Source organism: Ostrea edulis, chromosome 8, assembly GCF_947568905.1.
Source record: "Ostrea edulis chromosome 8, xbOstEdul1.1, whole genome shotgun sequence".
Taxonomy (NCBI): domain Eukaryota; kingdom Metazoa; phylum Mollusca; class Bivalvia; order Ostreida; family Ostreidae; genus Ostrea; species Ostrea edulis.
In genome coordinates this window covers 48,477,954-48,495,776 of record NC_079171.1, presented here as the reverse complement: position 1 = coordinate 48,495,776, position 17,823 = coordinate 48,477,954, and the positions used below count along the sequence as shown (strand labels likewise).

The 17,823-nt window shown below is 35.2% G+C and overlaps 1 protein-coding gene across 1 annotated transcript in view; it reads right to left on the bottom strand.

Annotated features, from left to right (window-relative positions):
- LOC125662490 (uncharacterized) overlaps positions 1 to 17,464 on the bottom strand; it is a 101,548-nt gene extending 84,084 nt beyond the window's left edge. Inside the window, exons 1-3 of the mRNA XM_048894726.2 lie at positions 17,214 to 17,464; positions 11,779 to 15,361; positions 11,646 to 11,686 (exon numbers count right to left, since the gene is read on the bottom strand). Coding sequence (XP_048750683.2) covers positions 11,646 to 11,686 — 41 coding nt within the window. The 5' untranslated portion in view covers positions 11,779 to 15,361; positions 17,214 to 17,464. The remainder of the gene's footprint in view (positions 1 to 11,645; positions 11,687 to 11,778; positions 15,362 to 17,213) is intronic.
- Positions 17,465 to 17,823: the final 359 nt, after the last annotated feature.

The window sequence follows — 17,823 nt, the reverse complement described above, 5'->3', positions numbered from 1 at the left end:
TGAACTTCTTTGGCCCAATGGTTCTTGAGAAGAAGATTTTTAAAGATTTTCCCTATATATTTGTATCCACAACTTTGATCCCCCCTTGTGGCCCCATCCTACCCCCAAGGGCCATGATTTGAACAAACTTGAATCTGCACTATGTCATAAAGCTTTCATGTAAATATCAGCTTTTCTGGCTCAGTGGTTCTTGAGAAGAAGATTTTTAAAGATTTTCCCTATATATTTGTATGTTAAACTTTGATCCCCTATTGTGGCCCCATCCGACTCCGGGGGCCAGGATTTTAACAAACTTGAATCTGCACTATGTCAGAAAGCTTTCATGTAAATATCAGCTTTTCTGGCTCAGCGGTTCTTGAGAAGAAGATTTTTAAAGATTTTTCCTGTATATTTGTATGTAAAACTTTGATCCCCCTTGTGGCCCCATCCTACCCCCGGAGGCCATGATTTTAACAAACTTGAATCTGCATTATATCAGGAAGCTTTCATATAAATATCAGCTTTTTTGGCTCAGTGGTTCTTGAAAGGAAGATTTTTAAAGATTTTCCCATTATATTTGTATGTAAAACTTTGATCCCCTATTGTGGCCCCATCCAACCCCCGGGGGCTATGATTTTAACAATTTAGAATCTGCACTACCTAATAAAGTTTATCTATAAATTTCATCTTTTCTGGCCCAGTGGTTCTTGAGAAGAAGATTTTTTAATGACCCTACTCTATTTTTACCTTTTCTTGATTATCTCCCCTTGGAAGGTGGCCTGGCCCTTTATTTTAACAATTTAGAATTCCCTTTATCTAAGGATGCTTTGTGCCAACATTGGTTGAAATTGGCCCAGTGGTTTTTTGAGAAGAAGTCAAAAATGTTAAAAGTTTACAGACGGACGGACAGACAGACGCCAGAATACAGGTGATCAGAAAAGCTCACTTGAGCTTTTAGCTCAGGTGAGCTAAAAAGATGTGTTTTCGGTCACTCAACCGACCCTAAAATTTTATCTTGACCCTACTTTTCCGGATAAATTCCAGTCTTTAAGGCCAATTCAACTTAATTAGTAGATTATCATCCAGGGCCACCAAAAAGTATGGGGCGGGTGGGAGGATTTTATCTTTTAATTTTTATTTTCTGAGAAAAATATTAATGACAAACGAGTTTTTGCCAACAGAAGTGCTTCATTTAATGCCAGATGGATATTAATCTATGCTTAATTCACAGACGAATTCCAGGTTAAGCTTGATTTCAAACACAAAAATATACCAAACTTCAAGATTTACGCCCGTAAGAATGCAAGAAACCATATTCTTCATGGCTTTTCACATTGCTATACCGAAAATGTAAACAAGAAGTGTAAATACCTGAGTTGGACATGAAAATTTTCTGGAAATCGCAAGTTTTGCAAAATAAAAACAAGAGCAACGCCAACGTGGCATAATACGCCCGTAGATTTTGCTCAAGGAAAACATATTTTAGTGGGATTCATATTTTAGTGAAGTCAGCACTGTCCTCTGTGAGCTAATTCATTATTATGCTTGTAGAAATGGATATCAAGATATAAAGAGGGATAGCCTTAGAATGCGCTACTTCATAAATATTCTAACGGTTCAGTTTGTATCCTGCCCACAAGGTTTTCCTAATAAGTGATACTACGACCTTGACCTTTGACCTTGAAAAACAATAGGCACCTTCCTCTCATCATGATGATCAAATATACCAAGTTATAATATCCTGGAGCTTACGGTTCGGTTTGAATCCTGCCCACAAGGTTTTCCTAATAAGTGATACTACGACCTTGACCTTTGACCTTGAAAAACAATAGACACCTTCCTCTCATCATGATGATCAAATATACCAAGTTATAATATCCTGGAGCTTACGGTTCAGTTTGTATCCTGCCCACAAGGTTTTCCTAAGATGTGATACTACGACCTTGACCTTTGACCTCTGACCTTGAAAAACAATAGGCATCTTCCTCTCATCATGGTGATCAAATATACCAAGTTATAATATCCTGAAGCTTACGGTTCGGTTTGTATCCTGCCCACAAGGTTTTCCTAAAAAGTGATACTACAACCTTGACCTTTGACCTTGAAAAACAATAGGCATCTTTCTCTCATCATGGTGATCAAATGTACCAAGTTGTAAAGTCCTAGGGCTTATGGTTCAGTCTGTATCCTGCCCACAAGGTCCGGACAGACAGACGGACGACGCCATACCATAATACGTCCCATCTTCGACGGGCGTATAAAAATCGGGGCGGGCCAATTGTTGAGGGGCAGGACAGGGATGATAATCTATAAATTAAGTTGAGTTGGCCTAATTTACGTACACTTTGTTTCTCAGATAAAAAAAATCTAATAAGTTCGGGTTCCATATTCAAACTATCAGAAATTTTCAAACTGGCATCCTGCATGATTTCTGCTCTTATACATTGGTTAGGTTTATGAATTCGTTTCCTATGGTGAAAGCAAGAAAAAAAGAATAGAATTTGAAAGCTTAATAAAAATTCAACTTTTTTCCCAGTATAATTGTTTTATTAATATTATTTACAACATACTGTCAATCGGTGAGAGAGGTGGGGGAAGGGGGTCATAAAATGATAAGGCCAGAAAGAGGATGGTACCCACAGCACTTGTTTAATGTTTTTCAAAATATGTTATAACGATTTTAGAATACATATATGTGCATTTGCATGAGGCCAAAATAAAAAATATGTTCATTTCCGGTCGCCCGACCCTATAGTTTTTTTCCCCAATTTTCCGATTTAAATTTTTCGATGTATGAATTATTACCCGAAATCATTTTGGTACGAGTTAACAATACTGATGACAACAATGGCAGCACATCTTTTAGAAGCTACTTCGGTGTCGGCAATAATGTTACATAAATGCCCGCATCAGAACCCATAAATATTATGATAACTGTCTTGCACAAATCGATATTAAGCGACCTATTCAAGGCGAATCACCCAGATCGGAAAGCGGACAGTTTTCGCGCAGATGTGAAGTGAAGGCTAGCACCAAATGAGACCCCGTTCGTAGTCAAACATTTTTATTTTTTATCTCAAACTTGATCCATGCAGTAGCAGTTCCTGTGACATATTAAGAAAATTAAATGACCCATCACTCTTTTCAACCCAAAACTCCAGTGCAATAATAATTTGTACAGAGTGTTCAAAGCAACGAGTCATTTATTCCAACGAATTTAAATGAACGTCTAAACTATACTTCATACAATGTTTAAATATTACTTGTAGTATGTCAAAGCATGTAAGTAATTATAAAGAACTATTTGGTGGAATAATAGGACTTCCACAAGAATATACATCTACAAAATCACTCAAACCAAGTGCAAGGGTAGTCTTTAGCCTAAAAAACATTTGTATGAAGTATATACAATGCAATGCTTTTTGTCAAATGCATTGTGTATGTGGTTGAATATTGTGTTTTGGGTAGAAGTAGCCGACACATTGATTACAAACAAATGACAATGATTATGAATAAATACATGTAGGAAAGTGTGCACAACTATTTAGCATAATCTGTCGCACCTTTAAAAATTTGTACAGTTTCTGTTCCATATATGATGTCTGACAATTTTAATATGCTAAGACATTTATTGTAAATGTAAAACTTATACGGTACAAATTTTGATGCACCAGATGCGCATTTCGACAAATAATGTCTCTTCAGTGATGCTCAAGCCGAAATTTTGGAAATTCAAAATGACAAAAAACTTGTAACAGCTAATAGGAAAACTAGAGTGCCAAGTATTTTCAAGCTAGTAACAAAGTACTTAGCTACTGGGCTGTCGAGACCCTCAGGGACTGTATATCAAAACTCAATCACAACTGGGCATTTTGTCAATTTCTATCTATTAAACACATTGTATAACAACTTTCACTATCAAATTTTCATTGAAGGCACATATTTATTTTTTAAAAAAATATCTAAAAAAAAAAAATTTAAAAAACCTACCTCCTGACCCTTTTTTAAAATCGGAGGCAACCTGAAACAAACATATTATTTCTTTTGCCCTGAAGTAAATGAAACGGTGGATTCTGACCATGACTTCCCATTTCTGCTTCACTTGTACATAAGTCTTTTGATTTTACAAAATGCTGGCCTCCTCAAAATATTATTACATCTACCTTATTCTCTTTAGAGAAGTCGAGAGGCATAGCCTTCATCGACTTCTCTTCGCAAGCATTCATATTTTGATTCTGGAAAATGTATAAATGCCAGAGTCGGTGACGGTTTATGCTTCGACCGACATTTTGACTCAGATGTGTCTGGATTTATGCAATTGACAACTTGTTTTCAAACATTTAACAGTAATGCACAAAACTGTAGGTCACTGATTTATAACGGTTTTTCTACACCAGAGATTTTGCTAGGAATTTCTTGGCATGGTAAACGAGTACGATTTAGACGAGTTTGAAATGGAAAATTTGAAAGGGTGGGGTGGGAGGGGGGGGGTATATAGTAAAAATTAAAAAAAGGAACTACTGTATCAATACACATTCTGCACAGAAATGTATAATTAATATTCTACAAAATATGCCGGCATCAGGATCGATCGTCTAAATGTGTAAAGGCATCACACCGGTAATTGTCCAATCAAAATGAACTTAGTCAATTGTAGTTCCATATATTTAAAAGAATGATTTTTTTCCCCCTGCGCAATTCTTTTCATTTCCTCTTCTTCTTTTCTCTTAATTTTTGTACGCCTGATTAGGAAATTTTGTGTAATTTTCAGAAATAATCAGCTGTATACAAAGGAACTATTTGATGTTGGTAGCTGAGGTTACTTCCTGAGGTGCACTCAGGCTGTTTAAACACATGTAAAAAAAAACATGTGGATTTGAGGATAGTCTTGTTTGAGGGTAAATACTTTTGAAAATTCTACATAGGATGTTGTTTTTGCGGTGTCGGCAGATGAGATGGGTAACAATGAGCATTTCTGAGAGCGTTATTCAGCATCAGCGCGTTATTTGGCATCAATTTTAACAAGTGATAAATTACAACTTTCTCTAACGATTCATTCCAAATATGTTATGATATCCTTCCTATTAGATCAAGCGCAAAGGGGGGATGGGGGGGGGTCACAATTTGTAATTTTTGCCATTATATAAATATTGCATGTAGTTGAGGATAACATTGAAAATTTTCACCCCGAGAAAACCATTGTCAACCGAGGCGTAGCCGAGGTTGACATTGGTTTCTCGAGGGGTGAAAATTTCAATGTTACCCTCAACTACATGCAATATTTGTAAATTTGTTTTAATATACTAAATGTTATGTAAGCTGGAAAGCAGAAAAACTTACGTCTGTTGACATGTAATCAATCACTGTCATGCGATTTTTCGTATTTCGATGCGGGTACTCGCGTTTATTACAAACGCTCAAACGACGTCGTCTAGCAATCTACGGCGAACCGTACGCGCATAAATATGATGCATGTGATAATTTTTTATAATATCACCCATTGTCAAGTACTGTTACCCGTTGCTAGATACTATCACCCTGGGGCGCGTGTTTTCTGTTCTCAGAGGGTAACAATATGTTTTTTCAAACTCTCGACCAATCAGGTTCGAGTATTTTACATGAAAGTATAATAATATGCATTGTTACACCAAGACCGTGGAAAGATTTGATGTGCAAAAATAATTTTCAAAAATGACCAATTAAGCTGGTATGGGGTTATTTGAGTTTTTTATTTGAAGGTCTTCTACACAAAAATCATGACCATCGACTCCAGCATTTACACGTGTTCCAGAATCAAAATATGAATGCTTGCAAAGAGAAGTCGATGAAAGCTATGCCTCTCGACTTCTCTAAAGAGAATAGATCTACCTATGTTTTTCATTTTCTGTTCCACATTTTTCAAGATCTGTACGTTTCTAGGGGCTTGGCATGAATGTATTCCTGCGGCATGATTTTGCACGAAATAATTCTTGCATGAACACAGGCAGCTGAATTTCTGTCAATAAGTCGCTCATTAAAGCCAAATATCGAAAACTCCTACCCCTTCTATATATGAATATATATACAACATATATATATATATATTCGTACTCATTAGAAGGGGTAGGAGTTTTCGGTTTGCATTGAACGCTGAGTGTTTTGCAACAGAACGCTGAAAGGTTTGCACGAAAACGATGAAATTTTAAATATCTAAACACATTACCGTAATCTGACCCAACATAATCACTAATCATGATGATTACTAGATCTATAGACCACATGCCACAGTAACTCTTGGATTCGTGGCGAGTTCAAGTCTCACCGCCAAACTAAGTTTTCAATATAAGGTATGCCGAACCCGACAGCACAAAACTTTATTTGAAATGGCCCTATTTTATAAATGTTTTCTACATATATATTTTAAATATATGTATATATACATTCATCTTTCATTTTTTTCACTCCAAAGACAATTGCAAAAACAAAATTACTTTTCTAAGATAAAAAATGTATAAAAATCATTTAGGGCCTACAGCAATTTTTTTTTCAGGAGGTGTGAAATTTCACATTTTCTGAATTAGAATAAAACACAGTGACGGCTTTAAAGGAATTGAAAATTTTCACCAAATGTCATCATATATATACGTGTTATTGTGGAATATCTATTTTGTACGCATTTTGAAAGATAATAATTTACAAGTGTCCAAAAGACTATTGAGGCTTACTATATACCTGGGACTCCCTGTATGGGCTAAGTATGGGCTTTGATACTCGGGCTTTATTCAATTATTGAGCGACTTATTGACAGAAATCCAGGTGTCTGTGACAGGACAAACGCTTCATGGATATCATGCATTTAGTTTTTCTCAAATATATATATGCATGGAGTAGAGATCGAAGATTTCCTAACATTTGATACATTTTCACCATATGGCCCTAGCGCCTGAACCCTTGACTATGGATATCACAATTTTAATAGAGGGCTTCGTGTATATCATAGCAATACACTTTAGAAGAGTTGTGAAAATATAGACTTTTCAAGCATATATGGCCCCGCCCATTAGGCCCCAGGGTGGTAAGGTCATAGATTTTACAATTTTTTTCTGGATATATCCATATTCATGAGTGAAAGATTCTCCAGAGGGACGTTAAACAATATACAATTAATGCTCTTATACTAGAGGTGCTTCAAAAATGATAACAATTTGCCTAGTAGTATTCAAGAAGTTATAAAGATGCAAATTTGTTAACGGACGATGGACGACGCTCGACACACGTCGACGGACGAAGACCAATGTCAATTAATAGGTCACCTGAGCCACTTAGAATACAATAAAGTGTCAACATTTACATTTGCACAAGGATTTAAATTTCAAAATCAATTCCATGATTTATTTACTAAATCAAGGTACAGTGATTGGTAACCATCTCTCTCTCTCTCTCTCTCTCTCTCTCTCTCTCTCTCTCTCTCTCTCTCTCTCTCTCTCCCCCAACGTAATCTCTTAGGAAAGAATAGGCACGTGTGTTATTTTTGTAAAGACAATGAAAAGTACTACTTTACGTAGCTATAGGCACTCTTATAAAAGTGTATCCAATATTCTCTTTCGCATTTGAGAAAACACACCAGTTCAGGATACATTTGCTGTCTTTTACATTCTGTGCGTTAAGTTTATGGGAGTATCATTTTCTTCATCAAAGTGCACAACGCGAGTCAACACGTTATGGCTGACTCATTCCACAATGTGAGATAAACAATTCAGGAACCTGTGCACTGCAAACGCTGACAAAATTTATGAGATTTAATTCTAGGGATAATTCAGCGACACACATGTTGGGAGGAATGAAAATTATGCACGGTTTTAAACTAAACGAAGTTTAATAGAACAGTAATACATACATATAAACTGCAGGGGGGGGGGGGCATGAGAATTACATGCATGATTATTCTTGACGAGGGGGTGAGGTGGGGTGGGGGCAAGCGTGAAATAGAACTTTTCCAACTAATGCTTCTCAAGGGGCAGCAAGAAAATGCATACAAATGTATACATATATCAACAAAGAAAAAGAAGTGATTATACGACACATAATTTAATCACTATGTCACTGTTATTAGTTGCATATATTGGTGGCTTTTCAGAACACAGTATTTGATTATTTTTTCATCAGTAAGCGTATTAAAAATCCGTACAGTTTCTTCTTTAATATCACGAAAAGCTTTTCTTTCGTTAACAAACTTTTTCACATTTAATTTTAATAAAACAACAAATAATGAAGTTCCTCTCCTATTGAGCCGGAGTTGCCCATATTTCAAAATTAATAAAAGAATTGGTTTTATTGTGTGCATGGGCAAAAAGATGAAATGCATGCTTGTTTGAATATCTGTGCTAAACATAAAAAGTTGGGTTTTTTTTCAATTTATGAAACCCCTTTGGGGCTGTATTATATAGTTCAGATTTAATGTGTACTAAAACTGCCAGATGCAGAAAAAACTAAAAGGTACCCAAGTACTTATAATAGGGTGTATATTCAATATGATTGTTCTAGAATTTAACCTCTCCTAGCCTTTTTCGAGACAATGATTTTTGTTTTCTTAACACCAATCATTACAATTTATTTCTGAATATCTATTCTCTGTTGTAAACCTTCTGCTGATGTTGACATATTACTATATCGTCCGCATACATTAAACAATTTAAATTTTCATTTAGAAGTGATACGGTATATAGATATAGAGAGTATACAGTTTTTAGGTTCAATAGATACTGTATGCTAGCTACTGCATTGGCTTTGGTATATAATTTTAGTTTATCATTAGATATTGATCGAAGAGAAACTGTACACTAATCTATCAGGCAGGATAACTGAAGATCGTATTTAATGACAATTAGTAAACGATAGTGAAAACCCATGGATACACTGAAGGATCATCCCCTCCCCTTAGGATTTTGAGCTTTGGACTAACATAAGACTTTTACATGTATGTTTTGGGGGAGTTACGGGGTGCTTTGGGGGGGGGGTATTTCGTACCCAATTTCGACACATCTAAAAAAAAAAATCCGGGATCCGCGCATGAATTGTTATAGCCATTAATTAACGTATAAATACATGTAGCTATATGGTCATGTAGTAGATATTTACTTGATAGGAAGATAGTTTGAATTTCTTATCCATAGACAGTATTCACAGATTTTTTTAAAAGCTATTAATTGTGTCTGATTCTCATAGTAACGTGCATTGACAGTACAATAAGAAATATCTTGATCACATTTTCTATATAGCAATTCGATGAATGTTGAGCTCGTTTGTTCTTCGGGATTTTGATAACTTATCTTGTTCTTTCACGGTAATATAAATGTTTAACTCTGGATTAACTGGGAAACTATGCTGATATCTGTTACAATGTGAATAAGATAACAAATATTTCATATACGTTGGGCAAGTGTAGTTTAAATTAAAGTTTCTTCTTAAATAATTTTTCTAATAAGATCAAGATTATCAAAACCTATTCTTCACTAGGACGGAGTCGCGTGTAGAGCCTCTGTTTTATCACCCTATATAATAGCTTCCCTCATGGGCCTCAAACTCCAAAACTTTCTCTCTCCAAGCTCGACAACATGTTTCGAAAAAGTATCAAATTTCTTATCGGGACCTCTGTACATTGTGCATTTCGTTCTTGAGCTGATGTATGTGGTGGATCCAATCAAATGTTGCATTGCAAGGATAATCTCTCTCTCTCTCTCTCTCTCTCTCTCTCTCTCTATATATATATATATATATATATATATATATATATATATATATCACATGCACTGATTATCAATAAAATATGTAAAATGTCAATGATTTAAGAAAAAGAGCATAGTACCAATTTCCATCCTCCTATTTGTTCACTTGTAGGATACTGAATAATTTCGAAATCAGTTTTGCTGAATGAAAAAATTCCTAAAATGTTAACGTCCTTAAATTATATTTTAATAGAGTACATTTACGTGTATTTAGTCTCTCTCTCTCTCTCTCTCTCTCTCTCTCTCTCTCTCTCTCTCTCTCTCTCTCTCTGAAATATGAGCGAGAGAGTTTGGTTTAAAGTAGCAGGGAGCTGAACCATTTTCTTAGAAGTACCGTGTACATAGAGGGAATCAGAGTGATTGTTCAGGATTTATAATTAACTGATTCGATTGCCTTCTGTTTATTTCTCTCTCTCTCTCTCTCTCTCTCTCTCTCTCTCTCTCTCTCTCTCTCTCTCTCTTAAAAATAGCTTGATTATATGTCTTTGATATTACTATATGAACACTTTGGCACATAATGACAGGAATCTCAATATCCTTACTTATTGTATGATCGGGAAAAAAAAAAAAAGAAGATTTTTTTTGTACAAAAGATATACCAATTACAACTATATGGTGCTGCAATGGTTGTCTGAAATAGATACAAGTTTTATAGTCTTTATATTTTAGACTATAAGAGCTTATTTCTAAGCGCTCATAATTATTACAAGGCATATTTTCCTAGCTTGAACATTATCATGGTTACACAATTCTTTATCATATTGCAATTGACTTTTATAAAATTTAATTTGAAAAGCAAATGTCTAGCTAATAGTTTTCTTTTGCATCCAGCACAGTAAATGTTTAGTTCACATGCTACCAAATTTTGTGAGATGAACACAAGAGAGCATAAATTTGGGTGTTTAGGTGGAGAGAATGTTCTGTGTGAGAGAATCAATTAGGAGCTAGTACCTCGTGAGAAAGGAGATATCGTGTTTGGCAGTGAAGAACAAGTAGAAATGTAAATGAACTTGTAAATAAAGCGATGGTATATTTTTAACACTGTTCGTTATCTTCAGGTTTTTTTATACAACCAGCGCCGTCATAGAAAGGATCATTGTGACACAATGTCTTGGTTAGAATATACACACGTTATGCTATTGTAAAAGAAATAAGTATTTATTATTGCATCAGGAACATCCACAGAGGTTTATTCAATACTCTCTTTCGAATTGTAAAAAGAGAGATATATTTCAGTACGGGCATATCCCCTCAGCTAATCAATATATGGGGAATATAACAGTAAGAACAGAATAACAGGGCTATCTCTCTACCTCTCTCTTTTTCTCTGTCTCATCAATCAAATTTACAAAGTGGGACGTTTTTACAATGTTTGTGTGAGGAAAAGTAAAATAACAATGACAAGGGGTGCAATAGGTATATTGTTGTTATGGGTAGGTCTGTCTCATATAGTGTAATTTGCAGGTAATCAGTTCAATAAATGTCCTCATTGCACGATCGGGGTTTTCTTTCTTCCTTCCCTCCTTTCTTTCTCTCTTTCTTTCACTTCATTTCATATTCATTGAAAATGTCATCAATGTAAGATACCTTTCAAAAAGTATATTAAATATTGCACGGTTTTCCAAAGTGAAAAAAACCCACATTTGTTAATACATTAAATGAAAAGAACGAAACATTTTCAAAAAGTAAAACGACACTAAACAAAATCAGAATTAAAGATTACACCATGAGTTGAAAATAGGGAGATGTCCCCCTTTTCTCTCTTCATTTCTCTCGCTCAGGTTTATGCGCAGAATGCGAGGAAAAGAGTTTAACAGTTTTAGTATAGCTGTACATGGTTACATGTACAATCATCGATGTCACTAACGATTACAGATTAAGTACATGTAATTTTAAACTCACCCGATCTGAGTTCTCTGGTTGTTGGATGCTCTTTCTGCCATCTGTAAGATAATAATCTCTTCATCAATTAATTTTGAAAAGTGTCAAGAGGACAATATCAGATCTGAATATTTATTTATTGAAATTTTCTTACCGTTTCCAGAAATAAAGAAATTCCAACTGAAAAATAAATTCACAGAACGAAGAAAACAGCAAAATCAACCACTGATATGAAATTTCACAATAAAAGCACACATATATTAGCACAATTTTAAAAGCAATATATATCCAAACTGAAATATAATCGAAATGATTAGTAAACAAAAGCAAAAATTATTGAAGACGATTGCGATTGCACAAGATGATAGCTAAGAATTTTCACTGCCGTCGCTTTTGGAGCAAATTGAGTGAAAGGTCATTGAATATTTGGAATTTCCTGTTCAGTCACACATCCTCAACGCATGCGCTGTGAATGCATTTGGAATTAAATGATAAGTTTATCATCTTAAAAAAAATCTTTTTTCTACCCCCCCCCCCCTCCATTCTATCCTCCTTTTCAAATTTGTTTTTGGGACTAGCTGTGTTTTCATTTGATATTGCTAAACAAAATAGCATATATTATTTATTAGGGAACAAGTTTTAATCAGGTTTGCTGTAAATTAGATAACCTTATCCTTTTAGTTCTTAATAACGGTAACACAATTCAGATACTCTATATATTTCATTCAAAACTAAAATATTATAAACCGTATGTTTTCATCCATATAACTTGAATATACGCCCATTATAGACGATATAGTATGGAGCATCTAGCTGTTATTTCCTTTATCTGCTCGTTCCTTTTGAATAAGATAAAACAGAACTCTTATCGAGCTAGGATCATATTACACTCGGTACATATATCTTTACCATAACTATGGAAGGTCAAAGGCTATTGTCAAACTTACAGACGGGGATAGTTCTATATCACAAGCACGAAACAAGATAGAAACAGTACTAGCAAAGCTATTATAATTAAACATGTTGAAACATCATAGTCTATATGCGTCAAATGTCAATATCAAATTATTAGAATTCTATTAGCACAAAACAGATTAAAACAATACTAAAAGGGCTAGAAAAATCAAATTAAATGCACCCTCAAAGACGGAATGTATGATACTAGTATTATGATATCCCCCCCTCTCTCTCTCTCTCTTTCTCTCTCTCTCTCTCTCTCTCTCTCTCTCTCTCTCTCTCTCTCTCTCTCTCTCTCTCTCTCTCTCTGTGTGTGTGTGTGTGTGTGTGTGTTCATCCATCAGCACTTTGTGGGAAGAATAAAAAGAGTATTACACAGGCAAAGATAATCAAACCTGATACACATGTTCCCTATGGTGAGAGGAAAATGCCTTAACTTCTCAATGTCAAACTTTCATGGTTAATCGTGACGGAAAAAATTAAAGTACTAATGAGACTGATTACGAAACTTGGTATACATGCTCCCCGTGGTATTATTGCTAAGACTGTATTTTCGCTTCTCAAGTTGTACTCTATTCAATATAACAAATAACACTGAATGCATTGTACAGGTGTATTTTGCAGCGTAAGCATCCGGCTTTATTTTTAAGGTCTTCCGTCAAAACGGTAGAGCTTTCACGTGAGCTTTTCTAATCATCGTCCGACCGCTTGTGAAGAAGGATTTCGATAGGAATACAAGTTTGGCTCATGTGGGTTTTTTCTTCTTTTTTGAAAACAATCTTAAACTTATTTTCATAATTTCCAACATTTGCAGTTGAGTGCTTTGTGTTTGTTTTCCAACCCCCCAACCCCCCCAAAAAACACATTAAGATAACATTGAAAAACATGACAAAAAATATATGGTACCCTCCACCAATTTAACTTTGCGTATACGGGAAAGTATTGGATGCTTTATGTTGTTAGACCTTCTATTTCCGTAATACCATTTTGTTACTCAATACAACACGTATCTAAATATTAATGTTAATTTTGCGATTATATGAGTCGTTGTAATTTCGTACAAATTAAAAATATTGTTTCACGCTATAACACATGAATATATATACGTTTAAGAGTGTAGGTCACAATTTCAAGGTCTTAGTAGGGTCAAAGGTCAGTAATGACTTGTTTCTGCTACCGAAACGTTTGAAAGCATAGCCATCAGTTAGTGTTTCCATTTACTATTTTGGGGTGGGCGGGTTTTTTTAATCATTTTTTTTTACTTTGCCAAATTTTATAGGAGACTCAATACGTACCTAAATCAATGAATTGTGCACTACAGATCAAAACAATAAAGTTAACGTCAATATTAATTTTATAATTATGCATGTGTTATTGTGTGTATGTTAGTGTGTTCGTATGTGTGTGTGTAACACTGGTCTCTAGAGGACATATTTTTGCTTGGTTGATTTGATGCTTTACATGTAGCTTTGTTATCAAAAGAAGTAGAAGACCGTTGATTTTTGGAATCAAAGGTCAAAGTCACCACAGAACTTCATAGAAAAAGCTTTTCGACGCTCTAGAGGCCACAATTTTTGTTCGACTATGTAAATTTGTTATCAACACAGGAAAACCCCTTTTGATTTTGGGGTCCAAAGGTTAAAGTAACTACCAGACATTATGAAAAAAGCTCATAGACACTCATTGCAAGGGGATATGCCCCCTCTTATGGAACTCTTGTTGACCTAGATCATTCTGGAATTATGGGAGGTCCTTGGCCCAACCTGTCAAAAGGACACCTGTATTTCTCTCCGTGCATACGAAACAGGGACAGTTAAGGGGGTGTTTTCTACATCTGGATATAGAGGGAAAATGATTTTGTAAGGTTATGGAATCCAACTCATATTTTTGATGTTGAAAATCACTTTGTGATCTGCGACTACCTGAAGTTAGGGGAAGTCTTGCTCATGCTCAGTCCTGGGGATATGCAGTTACCTGTTTGCATGACTAACACTCTCTATATGAGTACTTGATGGAGCTGCTGTTGTTATTTTATATTCTTTTTTTTTTCTTTCTTTTTTTTAATTTTCATTGTATTGAGAGTGAATTGTTCAGCAAATACAGGGTACCTTGTTAATAGGTCAATTGGTCGCTCTTTTGCCAAGTGGAATAGTACACATTGACGTGTATAGAATGTTATTCATATATTATTAATGATATACTATAAACATTAAATATGATATCTATATATACATATGTTTACTGCAGGAGTTTGTTTTATATACCGGTATCTCGCTGTTATTTCTATATTAATATAAATAATGTACTAGCATATAAATATATGCTAGTACATTATTTATATTAATATAGAAATAACAGCGTTTATGCTCTCTTCACAAGAGAGCATAAACACTTTTCATGGAATTCTAATGGTCTTCATTACCAGAATATTTTTTAGATACCTTTACAATATTCAAAATTTGCACTACTTTTATTTTACTCTTTAATAGTCTTTTTACATTTTTCGTAAATTTAAATTCTGTAACATGCAGTTATTTGCTATAGTCCTCACAGATGGTTTCAATTAGGCCCCCATACATACCTTAATGACGTAACTATTATATGTTGGTCACGGGAAAAAAGAAAGAAATATGATAAAGGAGACGTGACTGAATATTACCAACTACACTAGTTTCTTACATGTATTTACCGATGTATTTCCACCGGTCCTATCGAAACCTCTTCTTTCTCAATGTTAGACTTCTTCGTAAAGAACAATTGGGCCAAATTTATTTGAGACACTGAAGAAAAATAATTTGACACCTTTAATGCAGTTATTTGTCAAAACACAGCTAAGTTATTTCAATGTTATCGAAGGGCAAAACAAAACAAAAAAAACAAAAAAACAAACAAACAAACAAAAAACAAACAAAAAATTCACAAGGCTGTTGCACGAAGGAAGGAAAATTTGCTGTTAATGATGATTGATTTGCCGACCACAGAGTGTATCATTCATGCATTCACTCGCTGCATCCTTACGGGCTCGAAAGGAGGCATGGAAAACATTATATTTAATGTTTTTCTCAGTGTGAACTCTAGCAGCATACTGATGACTGGGTTGGGTGGCAGACTCTGGCTATGCCGTCGTTGGGTCTTCCTGTTCAATAGTAATATTCTATGTACCGTTGCGGTCATTATAATTACTTTGATCTCATCGCAGGATGAGTTTCACAACAACTGTTCGACAGTTAGTTTAAGACGGTTCCGTGCTTCAATCTTGGCTGAGAGCTTACGATGGATGTGGCGGTCAATCTTCTATTTAAAGTGATTTTACTTACGGTACTCTTTAGAAGCTATATTTCCCTGTTTTCAAATGTACAATTTTTCAATGTTGCAATCAGAAATTTTCCACTGCCTGTTGTCTTAATCTTTTGCGTTATCGGGAGTAATGCGCCGCTGCGCTTCGAACACGATAAAAGTTCAGTAAACGGAAGGTTTCATTATCTGTTTCGTATATTGTAGAACGCCCCAGTAGAACCAAAAAAAAAAAACAACTCCATTTCATTTTCTCCCAATCCGCATAACTCTGCACCTAAGGAGTATGTAGAAACAGTTCGTGATCACGTTCCTCCAATTGTCCCTAATGAAAGGTGAAGATAACGAACAAGTGATCAATCTCATAACTCCTATAAGCAATGCAAATAGATAGTTGGGCAAACACGGACCCCTGGACACACCAGAGGTGGGATCAGGTGCCTAGGAGGAGTAAGCATCCCCTGTTGACCGGTCACAACCGCCATGAGCCCTATATCCCGATCAGGTAAACGGAGTTATCCGTAGTTAAAAATCAGTGTGCCTAATAATTACAGTTACTGGACGTACACAAGAGGAATGTTGAAACACATTAGAGAAAGACCTTCCACAAGGAGCATAATTTTGGAATTGGTCCATTGAGCACATATTGGTATACAGTTTGCATATGAACTTGCAGAGTTCAATTTCCTTGTAGTTTTTTGCTATATATCAGATAGATGACGGTTTTGAGTCCGAGAAAATTTATATGAAGGAAACATTGTATTTCTTGAGACAAGATTTTTCTTCGGGTAGCAATGTTTTGACCCTGAAAGAAAAATACTTTGGAGTTTGACCAACTTTGACCTTGGTCACAACTTATAAACGGTCAGTGCAAATGCTTTCATGAAAGATGAAGATAACGAATAGTCAATCTCATGACTCCCATAAGCAATACAAAATAGAGAGTTGGGCAAATACGGACATCTGGACACACCAGAGGTGGGATCGGGTGCCTAGGAGTAGTAAGTATACCATGTCGACCGGTCACACCCGCCATGAGCCTTATATCTTGATCAGGTAAACGGAGTTATCCGTAGTCAAAATCAGTGTGCCAAAAAACGGCTTATGAAACATGTCAGACAGCATCTGACCCAAAGATAGTTTGTATTGACGAACTAGATCGTTATATAACGAACATAAAATTTGCTAAATGCTGACTTTAAACGAGACTCTCTTTGGGTACCAGAATCAATTTGCTATATGGGGACATCAGTGTTTCACACTTAAAGAAGTGTTTTGAATGACAAAAAAGCGACAATAGCTTTACTCTAGTCTAGGGATGTCAGAATGATCGCTTACCTTTTACTCTGCGGCCGTGTTCGCCCACAGTTCACCAAGTTCATTGGTCACACTTTTCTTTCACTTTGCATTCGTTTAGCGCTCGCTCACTTTTACAATTCAATTCAATTTATTCTCATATTGCATTAATTACCATAAAGAAGATACACATATACACACTATGTTAATCAAAGAATTCAATTGATGCAATGCATATGCATTCAAGAGTGCACAATTTGTATTGTTTTAACCTGGAAGGATAACTCTCTTGTGAATGATACATGTATTTATGAATTTGGTAAGATTACTCATAATAAATAACATTTTATATGAGAACAAAGTAAAGACTTTTATGACATTTGGTCTGTTTGTATGTTTTAAAAAATGTACAAGTCATGGTATCTCCAACATCATTGTTACATAAGTACAGATTTTTGGGTACACTACTCTTTCTGCCTATCTCGGTAGTGATTACTTGTTCTAAATCTTGTTTATGTAAGAATTTGTCCTTCCTTCTTTCTGTGTTCGTTCATCGTTCGCTTTCCTTTCAGAGTTCAAGCGGGAAAGAAGAACGTTTTAGGAAGTGTGTATACATTCCTTCAATGATTTCTTGGTTTATTTAATTAGTGAA